The sequence below is a fragment of the Maniola hyperantus genome, chromosome 14 (assembly GCF_902806685.2).
Source record: "Maniola hyperantus chromosome 14, iAphHyp1.2, whole genome shotgun sequence".
Lineage (NCBI taxonomy): Eukaryota > Metazoa > Arthropoda > Insecta > Lepidoptera > Nymphalidae > Maniola > Maniola hyperantus.
The window spans coordinates 5,190,226-5,206,083 of record NC_048549.1 but is presented as its reverse complement, the minus strand read 5'-3'; the positions used below and the strand labels follow the sequence as shown (position 1 = coordinate 5,206,083).

Here is a 15,858-nt window from a genome sequence, read left to right as displayed (position 1 = left end):
CAATCTGAATAAATTAGGGTGCCCACTTTTTAGCAAGTAACTAGCTTATGCTCGCGACTTCGACCGCGTGGACTAAACAATTTTCAAACCCCTATTTCACCCCCTTAGGGGTTGAATTTTCAAAAATCCTTTCTTAGCGGATGCCAACGAACGTGATAATAGCTATCTACATGCCAAATTTTAGCCCGATCCGTCCAGTAGTTTGAGCTGTGCGTTGATAGATCAGTCAGTCAGTCACCTTTTTAACCGACTTTTTTTTTTAATAGATATAGCGAGCAAACGAGCAGGCGGGTCACCTGATGTTAAGTGATTACCGCCGCCCATGAACATTTGCAGCACCAGAGGAGCCGCCGATGCGTTGCCGGCCTTTTAGGAATTCCAAAAAGGAGGTGATTCTCAATTCCGCCCTTTTTTTAATGTATGTACATCGATCTTTTCGAGGTTTCTGGACCGATTTGCAATTTTTTTTTTAAATCAACACAGAAAGTTTCTGTGGTGGCCCCATAATTTTAATATGCTCGCCCGACTTCATACATACATACACGTGTAGAAACAAAAGTTATTTTTTACTTTGTAGTGTTTTTGGAAGTCGGATTTTTTAAACCCTTTTATATATTTAGATATGATAAAGAGTGGACACCCTGCAGTGAACACGATCGGTGTCCGACCGTTGAACGATTTGCACACTTTGCACTAATCAAGCACTAAACAGTCTATTTGCCTTGGCACGTCACATTTCGCAGTACTGAACTTGCTGCGGAGACTTCCTGACGCTTACGCAATTGACATAACCGTGATATTGTGACCCAGTGTGACCCATGTTACGTTTACGATGACCACTTATGGACGATGGACGATGTTCGAGGGTGCTATGGAAGGCGTCCAGGTAAATTAACTTATGTAAATAAATTATTGAACTATTTTTATCTCTGTCTTATATTTTAGTAGAAAAATATACTTACCTAGGTACTGCATGGATTTTGTATACTTCATTATACTTAGTACTTATTTAGGTCGCGTGGCGATTTCTACCTAGGTATTGCATAAGCTAACTTATATACGACTATATCTACGGTATATCTACCGTAGTCTTTAAAATTATGACATTTCATCTATTTTACATATTTAGGTATTATCTATACCTATACAGTAGGTATTATTAAATACATACTAGATGATGTCCACGACTTTGTCCGCGTGGATTTAGGTTTTTGGAATTCCGTGGGAACTTTTTGATTTACCGGGATAAGTAGCCTATATCCTTCCCCGGTATGCAAGCTATCTTTGTACCAAATTTCGTTAAAATCGGTTCAACGGATACGCCGTGAAAGGCTAGCAGACAGATAGACGGACACACTTTCGCATTTATAATATTAGTATGGATACTGTCTGTTCGTTGGCATAGGTATTATTTTTTAACTTTAAATCCAATATTGATCTACACTAATAATATAAAGAGGTAGTTACCTAAAGTTTGTATGCTCTTACATACAAACTTACAAACTTTACGTAAAGTCAAGTCACACTGTGACACTTCTGAGTGTGACTGGTTGGGCACCCACCGTAATCGCTGTCCGGAACTAAATGATCCGAGTCTGAAAATTATTTCACTGATATGTAGGTATAGCAACATGATGCCCAAGTGCTGTAAGCTATAAATTATATCATGGGAACGAAGTCGCGGGCAAAAGCTTTGCATGCAATACGTACTTAAAACTAAAGCTACGAGGGTTCCAAACCTTCCAAGGGTAGGGTACCTAATAGTGTCTACATGAATAAAATATTTTGACTCCGACTTTGAGTTACCTAAAAAATTACTTAAACTTATCTAATTGGATGAAAATACGTAGGTACCTACTTAATAGATCCTTCCTATCTCAACAGAAATTCGAATACGGCCTTACTGTCTTACTTCAGTGCGGTGCTGTTTTACCGTTGAGTTATTGAGACTAGGAACAGTTAAGAATGTGATCTGATAAAAATACCTGTAAGTACCTAAAAAAATAAAGAGGACAGCTCGTAGACATGCTTAGATATCCTAAGTATAACTAAGCAAAAAATATAAAACAAGATTTTATTTTTTCGTCTATCTTAAACAGATTTTTTTCCTCTGAAAAAAAAAACACAGAAGGACTTTATTTTTTCGCCGCCACTTTCATTATGCAAAAGCAGTGGCATGTTGCTAGCCTGTCCGCGTCAAAGAGATTCATCATAATTTATAACGTAGATTCCGGTTTCGCCGAGATACATACCTAAGTTTGTTTTTGTTAGTGTTCTGTACCTACATAGTCAAAATTAATAACGGAACATTATGGAATTATTTCGGTCTTTGTCTGTCTGTCACAGCAGTTTTAACTTTTAACTCAAAACTATTATATAGGTAGCTTTAAATTGCCAAAAGAATGATAGAAAATTGCAATGAAATATCATTGAATAGGTACTTTCCTACCAACTAGCATCCTGTAGGAAATACTAGGTATTTCCTCTTAATTTTAGTTTTGAACGCGGTCTAAGTAGGTAGGTAGGTAGGTACCTAACGCTACCTACTATTTTCACTTACGAGCGAAGATTGAATCAAAAGTTGTTAAAACATGGATTGTCAAAATAATACCATGAACAACCCAAAGATTTATTGAAGCCATTCTGAAAGTAGACATCTTAATTAATACAAGTAGGTACCAATTAAGTATTCGTTCGTTCATAATTTTCAGTTTAGGTAACTAACCGTATCTGATTGTTACCCTACAACTATGTTGTAGTATGCCATATGTAACTATGCCAACTATGAGCTTCTCAAAAAAGCTCTGAGTCACTCAGCGGGCGATGGAGAGGCTTGTTGCTTTACGTGATCAAATCAGAAATGTGGAGATCCGTAAAAGAACCAGCTCACACCGCTTAACGAGTCACGATTCTTGAAGCTGAAGTGGCAATGAGCAGGACACAGTTCGAAGAACCAAAAGATGTTAGGGTTCTAAGGTGCTTAAATGGCAACCCCGTCAACTATAGGTATATTCTGTGACCCCGTATCGGAAGCACACAAGTATCTACTCATGTGCCGGAAGACGCAGAGTTAGGTAACCGCCCGTAGGTGAAATATGCCTCCCCCTAAATTAACGACTGCTGCTGGAAGGTGGGAGTCGTTAGACACAAACGGCACAAGATGGAGCCTTGTAAGATACCTATATCACAAAATGCACAAATAGTATTGTAGGTATTTTGTGTCTGTATCTAGCAGTGGACGTCTATCGGTTAAGACGACGATTATGTTCAAAGTATGAGGCGTAACGTGTAGACTCATCTGCGATCTGAAAGTGAAACGAATATAATATTAAAATATAACCGAAGTCGCAGTAAATAATGTAGTAGGTATCTAATACAATATTCGCATCAACCAAACATGACTTGGTAAATGACGTAATCTGGAGCGGTGAACGTAGCAGAAAGGAAAAGTGGGCGCACTACCTGAACTTAATATGTTTGCCTCGAGAAGCGCCTACGCAGACCACTCCTAGGCCCTATCTACCCTTCCTACGATGCTCGCAGATATTTGAAGAATCTTAGGTACCTACTTACATCTATCTGTAGGTATAGTTTCTTCGTCTAGATAGAGAACTTACTGTGTAGCATCACTCGTTATTATAAGGAGCAATTAGTAACAAAAAGCAAAATTAATAGCATTTTCATGTATTCTTTATCCATTTATTCCCTATTTGTGGGTATGGGTAGGTATAACCTTTTATAACATAATCCCGCAAATTAAATTAGACTTGCCTTAAAAGTATGCTCCTGAAAAAAGCATTCACGCAATTGAAAATTATTATCTAAATGATAAAAGAGCGTGGATTTGACCTGCAGCTCGTTCCAGCAACGTGCAGGACTGCAAATACTTTTATTATACATGGCATGATAGTGTATATCAAATCTTTGAAAAGAGCAACCGCCGAGTTTCTTGCTGGTTCTTCTCGGTAGGAAAGGCATTCCGAACCAGTGGTAGATGCCACTGACGATTCAAAAATACTTGTAAAAGTTTAATTGAATAAAATTTTTTTTATTTTGTTTATTTAAGATATTTTCACCTTAAATTTTATCTTCCTGCACCAGACCAAAATTAGCCTATGTCCTTTCCTGGGATGCAAGCTATCTTTGTACCACTAGTCCTGTCAAAATCAGAGTTCCCAATTTTCTGGGGCCAAAAGTAACGTATGTCCTTTCCTCGGATGCAACTTGCAAGCTATCTTTGTACCAAACGTCAAAATCTTTGTACCTACTGTATGTATTGTAAGTAATTATTTTGTTCGAAATTTTCTCGTATAATTGTTGTACCTGAGTTATTTTATTAATCAGGCAGTAGGATTGCACAATAGAAAGTAGCGACTATCAATCGTAGATTCACGATTTGCAAACACACGTCCAATGCACGTCCAGTTGTAATAATTTATCAATGATTTTTTTCTTGAATGACTTAAAAGAAAGTTATTTTTCAATGATAATAACAGATCAAAGAGATAAAAAATTGTGTAAGTACTCGTAGGTAGAGTAATAACTAATAATAATATAATTCGTATCTTCGATATTATTTTCGTATCTTTTTCAAAGAGACTTAATAGGACTGTTTTGTTTTAAATGAATTACTCAAAAAATCGACAATACAAGGCATATACTTTATTATCTACAGTCCAAAATTGAGTAATTACATATTAAGGTTTTTATTTTTAGGGTTCCGTACCTTATAAGAAAAAAGCAACCCTTATAGGATCACTTCGTTGTCTGTCTGCCTGTCAAGAAACCTATATTTTAATTTTTATCATTTTTGGGGTGGGGTAACATATATAAAAGGGATTTATTTACCTGTACATTCTAAAACAGATTTTGTTTATTTTTGTGCAATAAAGTTTTTACTTGTCTAAATGTCAATATGTCTAAAAAATACGACTGTAGTACGGAACTCTCGGTGCGCGAGTCTGACTCGTACTTGGCCGGTTTTTTACGTAAGTGAACGGCGCAGCAACGTCGTACCTGTTTAAAGCTTTACAACGTTTACAAGCTGTTTAACGTCGTACCTGTTTACCTTTTCAGGGCCTAGTTTATGGGATTCGCCACATAGGTACCTACCCGTATCATCTGGTAACGCGGATTATATGTCTAATATTATCTTCAGGCATCGTCAAAGAATCAGACGATACAGTCAAGAGATGATAATTATTCCTTAATCCATTGCAATTCATTTAGCCCGTCATAGTAATTGTTTGAACATTTCGAAACAACGTTCCTATTGTGGCTCATTATAATATTTGTTCAGGTGCGTACAGTACGCGGCAGAAAGTAATGTATATCGGCCTTTAGAATGTCATTTCGGCGTTGTAGAGCGTTGTTTCTGTCACTCATACCTATGTTTGTTGATCCGAATAAATAAAAATAAACTGACGTTTTGTAGGTCTCAACGACAGAGACAATGCTTTACAATTATAGATTGTATGAACCTACACAATTAAAAAAAAAAATTAATCTGCTATCTCCTTCTAGAGGTCGATGCACATTACTTTCTGCCGCGTACTGTACTGCATGTATCCCGCGGGCCGCGATACATACCTCTAAATGAATGAGCGAATAGTGCTGCAAAGTGCGCATGTGTCGAGTACGCACTCGATAGCGCACTTCGTACGGCCGGGGCACGTGCTCGTGTCCCGAGTGACTGATGAAGGCTGTTGCAACTCGAAACCAAAGCGGTTTGGATTAAAATATCTACAGGTATATCGATTGTCGATAGCTTTAACTGTAATATACGACGACGAGTTGTATGTCAAATGTCAATGTTGTAGATTGTAAAGGAGTGTCCGGCTAAAAGGACCAAAGAAAATGGGGATGGGGTAATCGTATGCGGCTACGATTACGGAGTTGGTAACTAAGCGTTGCTAGGGTTACCATATCATTTAGACCCAGCTTGTACAATGTACCAGAAATATTACTTTTGTGGTTAGACTGGGACTGGTCTATGAGGGCTCCATCAGGACTGCAATCTTGCAGTCGATATTTACAGGCAAATTGCACGCCTGAAACCGATAAGTTTAACTGCATGCAGCTATGTGCAGTCGTATCTGACTGCACGTGCAGTCCGTCTAATGGAACCCTTATGATATGATTCAATGAAACATTTCCTCATGAAACGGTCTTGAAAAATTATGTCAATTCGTTTTGGCCCCTTCCAAGGACTCTTAATGCAATTGATCTTAGTCTTTTATATGTGCAAATCATGCGGGATGCCCCAGTAGGCCTTAACTGAGCAAATCCGGCGAGTGCTTGGCATCTGGTAACCCTACGCAGGGTGAGGTTGCGCGCCGCTGTATTACGATCGCGCGGAGCACGGGCCGCCAGTCCGTACGCTCGCGCTTATCGGGGCGGGTGTTAGTCCGGTGTCATCGTTGCGTTGTCGTATCGCTCCGATTTTTGGATTTTCCTTCGAGTGTCCGATAAGGCTGACTGCTAAGAGAATTTTCTTGGTGATGTGCGTTTTTTTTTGGCGATAGCGACATTGAATCGTGGTGGGTTCGAGTTTGTGGGGAGCGAGCTTTCGGAAAAGTGTTTTTCTGGTTGGTGCGAGGCGACGCGCGGGCCCGTAGTGTCGGTTCGGTGGATGGTGCGGCGAGGGCGGGCGCCGGGGCGCGGCCGGCGGCGCCGCTAGCAAAATGTCGATACCCCTGGGCCGGGAGACTGTTCTCCCCACACAGGTGAGCCAGCTTTCCCCGTTTTTTCGAACACAGTATACGAATGGCAACATTAATGATTGTCTCAAACGATTTTAATCTCGCCTCGTGAACTTATTAACGATTTCAACCCTGTATATTAATTAAAGGTTGTAATTAAAATCGTTTTGCAAGGGGTTTTCTTTGTTAGAGTACAGTATTACAATTTATAGTGGTAGATGCATCCGACTATTCGAAAGTACTTTTAAAAGTTTATTCGAATAAAAAGATTTTTATTTTATTTTATTTTTATTTTATTTTATATTTTCAGGCGAATTAGCTGAAATTCTGAACGGTATTTTCCTTAGCTATATCTAGTAACAAGGTAGGTAGGTATCTAGTTATCTTTTGTTGTTTTATAAAATTATCTTTTTCTTCTTATAAATATTAAATGAGTAATCAATAGGCGTAAATATTTAAACGATGCATGCAATTATTCTAAAAGCAAAAATGCCGCTCAATAAAATTAAATCCGATTCATTTGATTTGGGTCTTTGCTTAAGAAGCTTTGTTTTAAATAATTTGCTAATGCCAATCAATATTTTATAGGTAGGCACATCCATGCTTATATTATAAATGCGAAAGTGTGTCTGTCTACCTATCTGTCTGCTAGATTTTCACGACCTAACAGTTTAACCGATTTTGATGAAACTTGGTAAAGAGTTAGCTTACATCCCGAGGAAGGACATAGGCTACTTTTTATCCCGGTAAATTAAAGAGTTCCCGCGGGATTTTTTTAAAGACTTAAGTCAACTCGGATGAAATCGCGAGCATAAGCTAGTTAATAATAAATTAATGAATCAACGCAAGTTGAAAGAATAAGGACTTTACACAAACAAAACAAAAACACCTTCAGTCAGTGTATAATGTCTATTTAAAATTCTACATGTGTTTCTTACACTATTCAAGTAATGTTATCAAATGTAATCGAGAACGAAGGAAGCATGCAAACAGGTTGACCGCATGCTTATCACTCGCCTTATCAGAACTGATTCACGTAATCATTTTCGCGTCTTGCAAGTTGCAACTAGACACTGTACTTAAATAGAAATAAACGAGGACGAGATGTGGTAGAATGATCAAGCTTAAAAGCCTGTCAAGTGCGAGTCGGACTCGCACACAACGGGTTCCGTTCCGTACAATCGTACAAGATTTTGCACTTTTTATTTTTTTATTTACCTACATGGCGGCCATTTTGAAATTGTCATTATTTGTTACTAGCTGATGCCCGCGCCTTCGTCCGCGTGGAATTAGGTTTTAGGAATTTAGGCGACGTGATTGAAGGACAAACCAACAAACAAACACACTTTCGCATTTATAAATTATTGAAGTTCAGAAAGCAAAATACAACGAAAGTTTTAAACATCTAAGTAGGAAAGTAGGTACTATCTGATTGGACTGAAAAATGTTGTCATTTTTTCATGTTCCAGAGAACTACTTTATTTAAGCTAGGTACACAGTATACTAACCTACTTGTGAGCAATAATATTGACATTTCTAATTAATACAACCTACCTATGCTCTTAAATTGAGGTTTAATAAACTGTTTAAATTCTAACTGTACACGACGTTTTAATAATACAAATTGGTTATTAAGGTCACACTGAGCAAATAAGTTAATTAAAATGTTTTTATACTTACCATACTGCTTCGTATTAGTATGTATTACACAGTAGGCACTTATACCTATGTATTTCATTTTAAAAATACATCTTAGAAAAAGTCTGATAATATAAAATTCCAATATGCAAGTGCGAGCGAAAGCTTTTTAATCATAGATTCGAAGCTGATTCGTAGAGACAGTCTCGAACCGTGAAAAGGGGAAAAGTCTACATAAAAGTTTTTCTACCTCTCTCCTTTGACTAAAGTTTAACAGTTTTAATTATAATTTTAAGTAATCTCTTTTGGCCTTCTGTTATACCTAGATTTAAATTTAAATAACAATTATGTATTTACGCTGTTGATTACTTTCAAATAAACAAAATAAAATAAAATAAACAGTTCCTCCTGATAAATGAAACACTGTAAGCATATTGGCTTGCTTCAGTAAATATAAATAAAATAAAATTAAATTTATTGGATATTATTACATATTATTACATATTAAATTACATATAAAATACAGATAAGAAAACAAATGTAACTAGCCTAATCAGTACATAGGGCATAGTACTGCCACAGTATAAAGAGAGACACAGTAGTCCGACGCCTTTCATCTCGTGGCAGATGACACTACGATGACCCGTCAATATAGGCCCCTAACTGCCTAGGTCAGTTCGGGTCGCATCTTCGTCCCGCACCCGCATGATTGCTTTTTCTAGACGTCTTTGTCGACCTTCTGTATTATCATATCCTTACTCTGTGGTACTGCTACTGAGTGGCAAATGAGTTTCCCCGGTGCTGCGGTCGTAGTTCAAGGCTCTATCGATCCAAGCCAAGGTTGCCTACTATTAACGTATTCTAAGGCATTTTCAGCACGCTTCCTGCTTTTTTTACGCATTTAATACAATTGACTAGAATTTTCGGGTAAGTATTTATAAAGAACTAGCTGATGCCCGCAACTTCATGGATTTATACTTGTACTTGTTAGGACGTAAATTAAATTAGTAGACGTAAAATTAAATTTTATCTTTATATATATAAGGAAAAGGTGACTTACTGACTGATCTATCAGCGCACAGCTGAAACTACTGGACGGATTGGGCTAAAATTTGGCATGCAGATAGCTATTATTATTTATTACGTAGGTAAGCATCCGCCAAGAAGGGATTTTTGAAAATTCAACCCCTAAAGGAGTAAAATAGGTAAAGTATAAAATATTGCACTTAAAATGAATGAAAGCCTATTTAATCTCTTGTCTATTCTGCTAGTCTCATAGTATTCACATTATTATCGATAATTATGTTATTAGTTAAATATTACCTACATAACGTTTACATTATAACACGAGCTTTAGTCCCATTATACCTCGTATGCTGATTCTTTGTTGCATACTTAGAGTGTGAATCATGATAAGTATCTACCTACCTACTCTTCTGGTGCAAAATAAAGCATAAATTCTGTTTGAGTTTATTGCCCACTACGAATCATCAGCTTCATGTGTGCAGGTATAATGATGTCAAGTAATACTTGTTTATTATGCATTCATTTGTATATTACCTAATGCTGCAAATTTTGGCCTATAAACCCATTGAAAATATTGCTACAAAATTATTGATGGTTTTGTAAGGGTTTTACTTATATTCAAGAGCTTTACGATTAGGTAGTTGAATACAATTTTATTTTATGAAAGCCTATATTTTACAGGCTCGTTTGAGAATATAAATTGAATGTGCATGTACAAATCGGTAGCTTATAGCATAAATGTAGTTACTTATTTATTTATTTTTATTTTATTTATTTTATATCTAATTAGAACGGCAGTGCCACTTACACTAACTAGATGATTAATAATAAATTTAAATACAAATACTTAAAGGTACAAGAAAAAAGACATAAAATACAAAACGATAAAAGATCAACGAATTTTGAATATGTACGCTGAGAACATTGAATGACATATTCATGCAATGCTCTCAGCGTACTGCAGTAACTCCCGAACCAGTATTATAGACCCATCATTAAATGGGTCCCATTGAGCATTATTGTCCAAAAGCGCGTTGAATGATGCTAATGAACGGGGTATAGGTGACATAGATCTAGCAATAGTGCGATGATGTGGGACCACGAAAAGTTTATTTTTTCGTGGACGAAGATTACTGTTGGATTCAGGGACACGTATGCGACACAGTTGTTTATTATTACATAGGTACACCTACCCATTAACATGTAAGTAAGTATAATACTTCTTTACTTATATTATAAATTCACTGTGTTATCTTATAAACTTAATAAAATATTTATGAAATAATCGTGGTCAAAACTTCGTAAACGTCGTGCATTAGATTTCACTTTACCTACTAGAAAGTAAGATTTATTGGAGACAAATTAGTTCACCTCCTAGCACGCCACAGTAATTGGCAGTTTTTTTTAAAATTCAGATACAAGTTAGCCCTTAATAATCTCACCTGGTGGTAAGTGATGATGCAGTCTAAGATGGAAGCGGGCTAACCTGGAAGAGGTATGGCAGTTTTTATTAAACCCTTTGGTTTCTACACGACATCGTACCGGAACGCTAAATTGCTTGGCAGCATGGCTTTGCCGGTAGGGTGGTAACTAGCCACGGCCGAAGCCTCCCACCAGACCAGATCAGAAATTTAGAAATTACAAAATTCCAAACCTTTGCCAGAATTCGAGCCCGGGACTAATAAGACCACATCGCTTACCACTGCGCCAGGGAGGTCGACCGTTGGTAAATTTCCACGAGATTAGATAAAAGTAAGATATTAGAAATAGTCACAATAGCACTGTAACGATCAAAACGATATTTGTCCCATATTTAGCGAGATTACAAAAGTATAATAAGAAATAATGTTTAACTATCGAATCCAAAGCTTAAAGTCTCTGGTTATACCCTTATCTCTGTACATTGTATGCATCTTAGGGCGAGGCCACAACAGTGCGGTGCGATATCACATCACAAAAACGATGCCGCATCGCAAAAGTTTCATCGCTTACGGCATCGTACGAGAAAACTCTGACCATCAATTTCTAGTGAGCCCATGGACCGCACTACACGTATCCTACAGTAGGGTTCCTACTTCTACTTGCCTCAAGGACGCATCAAGAAAAAAGCACACAGCACAGAATGGCACACAGAGAGGTGGGACACCCACTGAATGGAAATACGTCGTCGCATCGCAGTACCGCATCGGAAATTTGCACAGTGCATTGTGCGACGTCGTAGATTTTTACGACCCGACGTCACATCGCAGTGTTGTGGTCTCAGCCTTCGTGGTAGCCTTATTTAGTTATGGAATGATATGAGCCTGTGCGCAGTAGTCAGAGCTTTGCGAGACTTAAAGCTTATAGAGAGTTGGTATTGTATATGTAGGCTTTCATGGGGAAGCTGTTAGTACTCTATTTACTATTAAGTAGGTATATAGTATTTTCAGTTATTTTCTATTATTTCGTTTCAGTTAGGTATCATATATTCAAACAATACATATATACCTACCTAATGTGTAAATGACCACTCTGAAACTTTTCTTTGATTATATATTTATTTTTGTCAAACTTGAATTAATGTGCGTATTTTTGTCTACCTTTTCAAATTGATTCAAAATTGTAAAACATAAGTATTAATTTTAATTTTGACTCCTGGCATTGCTCGGGTGACACTGCTGAAAATCCTTTCTGCAAATGTTTTGTACGTTTTACAGAAAACCTACATGACCCAGCAGCTTAAGATGTACCTAAGTTGATATTATGCCATTCAGCCATTTTTTCCTGTTATAAATAAGTATGATAACTTTTCTAGTCCACTAATTTTGATAGAACAAGACATTAAATGCATTACTACTACTAGGAGGTACGTACTCGCAAACTTATCAAAACGTGATAATCGAAAAGGTATTTGTACGAGTAGAAGCATTAAATATTGTAGCACAAAACGAAATGCGCTCCCATTCGTCATTCGTATCATTTATTTGCAGCGCACAAGCTATTTCAATATTAGAGGTCTTCAATCTTCATGTCGACCGACACATTAACTGGACTTCACTCTGACGCCTGGATGCTTTCACGAACCGTGTTACAAAGTCGTCAAGCTTTAGACCCATACGTGGATGTTGTGCACGCCATAAGTACTTCGCCGTGTCGTTTACCTATTAACAATGCTAAGGTGACGCGATTTACATTAGTTCTGCTTGATTCACGTAGCCATAGACAATCGTCAGCATCATCTACTGTTGTTTTTTATAAAATAGAGATAGCAAGCAACCCGTGCCGAAATATACCGCCGCCCATGAACATTTCTAGCACCAGAGGAACTACCAATGCGTTGCCGGCCTTTTAGGAATTTTTTGGTCTGTCCCTTGAATAACCCCATGTAGTAATCTAGTGGGAACACCGCCGATAGGAGTTGGTTCCACAGTTTGCATGTGCGTGGAAAGAAGGATCTGTCTCTTTTCATCATCATTAACCTATTGCCGGTTCACTATAGAGCACGAGTTCCCTCTCACAATGAGAAGGGTTTGGACAACAGTCCACCACGCTGGCCAAGTGCAGATTGGCAGACTTCACACATCATTGAGAGCATTATGGAGAACTCACAGGCATGCAGGTTTCTTCACGATGTTTGCATTCACTGTTTTAAAATTTCTTTAAATACCTACAGAAAATATTGAGGAATCAATAACACACATACTCTCAAACATATTCTCAAAGGAATCAGCATCAAGCAGCGTCTATCTTCCATTGTTCAAGCTCTATCACTTATGTGTCTCCGATAGAATTCAATCATTACTATTTTAATTAATGTTGTTTGCTTTAACTTCCTCGTTGATAGAACTCCTCATTTTATCGTATGAAATCATGTTTCCATATAAATTAATCAATGACTGATACGGTATGATATGAAGCTATAATTGTAAGTATCTAAACGGTTTTAGCTATCGAACTAAAGATAAATGTACCTACTTTCTATACAAAAACATAAATCAATCACAAGATTTTTTGCATTTCAGATAAATGTGTCCGTGAACTCGCTCAGTAAAAAAGAATTAGAACATTCAGTGAATGTTTATTGGCTTTACTTGATTTTATTAACCCAGAAAATTATTAAAAACTTGCGGTATTAAAACGGCTTAATAGATTTTCTAGGATTATAGCTAAGAACACTCTCGACCTCACCTTTCAAACAAAAAACTAAATCAAAATCGGTTCATTCGTTTAGGAGCTACGATGCCACAGACAGATAAACAAACACACAGACACAGAAATACACACGTCAAACTTATAACACCCCTCTTTTTGGATCGGGGGTTAAAAAGATAAATAAATGAACGTAAAAAATTTATTCCCCTTACGAGACGAGGAAGGAAAGAAATACAATACAATGATCTCACGCTTTGTAAACTTTTCCAAGTACAATGCGAGCCAGCGGAGTGCGGACTCGTTTCGACCAATTAGCAAAAAACCGGTGCATCCGAATACCGCATTACACGAAAGTAGTACGGGCGTCGCGTGCGTGGTTTCGAGGAACTATCAGTTCCTTAAATAACCCTTGAGCCGGTAATTCGACTTCTTGCTAGCCGTCCTCGGCGGCGTCCTTTCGTCCACTTTTGGAGAATGCTCCCATCTTCCCATATTAGGCTACATAATAACCGCTCCTGTATCTTTAGACGCTCCGATTGTTCGCCCTATTTTGGAAGTTCAGAACATTTTTGCAAGGATAGTAGGTAGGTATATTATAGGTTTTTGTTGGCAAAGCTCAAGGTTGTGACATTGCGACGTGCTTGAACATGCTTGAACCATAGCTTGAACACTAATTTATGTCAAGTTATGCTAACGTTTTATACCTACTTGGTGGATTTTTTCGAATAATTAAGTAGGTTGTCGGTTCGCAAACATAACATAATGCTTCTGTATATTTTAAGTTCCGATTGTTCGTCCTAGGTAGCTAGAAGTTCAAAATATTTTTGCAAGAACTTAACATTTTACCTACCTTCTTAAAAATTATTGACAGGTTATTGTTGGTGAAGATCAATAAAATATAGGATGCCAATTAGGTTCTTGTAGTTGTTCTATCATTTTTACACTTGGCGGATTTTTATGCAATAAGTATTATGTAGTTTATGTGGGTTATAGATTCGCAAGGGCCTGATATAACATGAGTGTCGTCTCGAGAGCTTAATTATTACTTATTTAATGTTGAGTTTGACCAGTTCAAATGACATTTAAATGAATCTGAGCGCAAACAAATTGCACGTAAGTAAATAATTCTGGGCTAACGTAGGGCTACCAGAAGGATTTTAGACACGTGATATCTACCACTTGAAAAAAAATGCATCATTTATTTAACAGTCGTTTGACGTACCTATCCTGTATAGTTCATCTTCGAGATACCATCTCTTTGCAAAATTCCAGTCAGGATTGAACATGTTTTTTATGAAATAACAGTTTTAAACCACACCATAATTCAATTCAATGTTTTAAACAAAGAAAATGTCTTTTTCTAACTCTGCAGACAACCAGATACAATTTAAATAAAGTGACTATAGATATATTTTTACCTACTATCCCAAATACTACCATATTTGGGAGGCTCCGAGATCTCCTACGAACACATCGGTGCCCCCTAGGTACAACCTACGCTTATCGCGCGCCCGTGACATCATGACAAGACTTACTTTACAGTAGGCTTTTATCAGAACTTTTAAATAATATGCTAACCCTAGGCTTACGTCTATATGAGGGGTGTCGCAAGGCAAGCCGTCGGCCGTCAGTAGCCATATACGGCCGGCACGAGGCCACTGCGCCCTCAGATTGCTTCTCCAGGCGTCTGACGCGCCGGCATCGACTACCCGGATTCGTACTACCTATTTCTTATTTTGTAATTCTTGGTTTTTCTGCCTATGTAAGATAAAGCTGATTCCACATTAGAGCATTAACACGAAATGCATTTTTCAGCACTGGAATTGGGTGTTATTGACGTCATCCGCTTTTATTTCATAAAAATCACGAATTTCAAATTAAAGTGCAAATCAACCCTTTGAGAGATTAAAGACACTCTTAAATGATTAATATTTAAAACATATACGCTAGATAGTCTAATGACTAATGTAGTCTAATCTTAATTATTTTAATATTCTGAAAAAGCAAAAAAATGTAACGATAGTAGTAATACTGAGTAGGTATACCTCTCAAAGAAAAAAAATTTTTAAATTGAGGGCACAAATTGAACTGGACATTTATTAAATTCTTCAGTAGGTAGGTATGTATAACGTTTTCCCCGTATTTAAATAGAGCGCTCATTATTCTTCTATGTAAGACAGGCTTCTTTGTTAAATGCAAGACATTACTTATTGAATTTTAAAATAAAACATTTCCAAGCTTTTTAATAAGGAACATCTTTTTAAATTATTCCAAATACAAAGCCGAGGACAGTTCTGAAGTCAATGTCTCGCAAGAACCTTGTTAACCTTTACGAATGTTGGCCATTATTCGCAAAGGCCAG

The 15,858-nt window shown here is 37.2% G+C and overlaps 2 protein-coding genes across 5 annotated transcripts in view; one reads left to right on the top strand and one right to left on the bottom strand.

Moving 5' to 3' along the window:
* LOC117988603 (pyrimidodiazepine synthase-like) overlaps positions 1-15,858 on the bottom strand; it is an 82,150-nt gene that overhangs the window by 47,423 nt on the left and 18,869 nt on the right. The window lies entirely within an intron of this gene.
* Positions 753-15,858, top strand: part of p130CAS (Serine_rich_CAS and FAT-like_CAS_C domain-containing protein p130CAS) — a 110,091-nt gene continuing 94,985 nt past the window's right edge. For 2 of the 4 annotated variants that reach the window (XM_034975771.2, XM_069502922.1), the window contains exon 1: positions 6,368-6,725. In XM_034975771.2, the coding sequence (XP_034831662.1) occupies positions 6,684-6,725 (42 nt within the window). In that variant the 5' untranslated portion in view covers positions 6,368-6,683. Of the gene's footprint in view, positions 887-6,367; positions 6,726-15,858 lie in introns of those variants that run through there. The other 2 variants (XM_034975770.2, XM_069502921.1) reach the window with 2 other exon arrangements.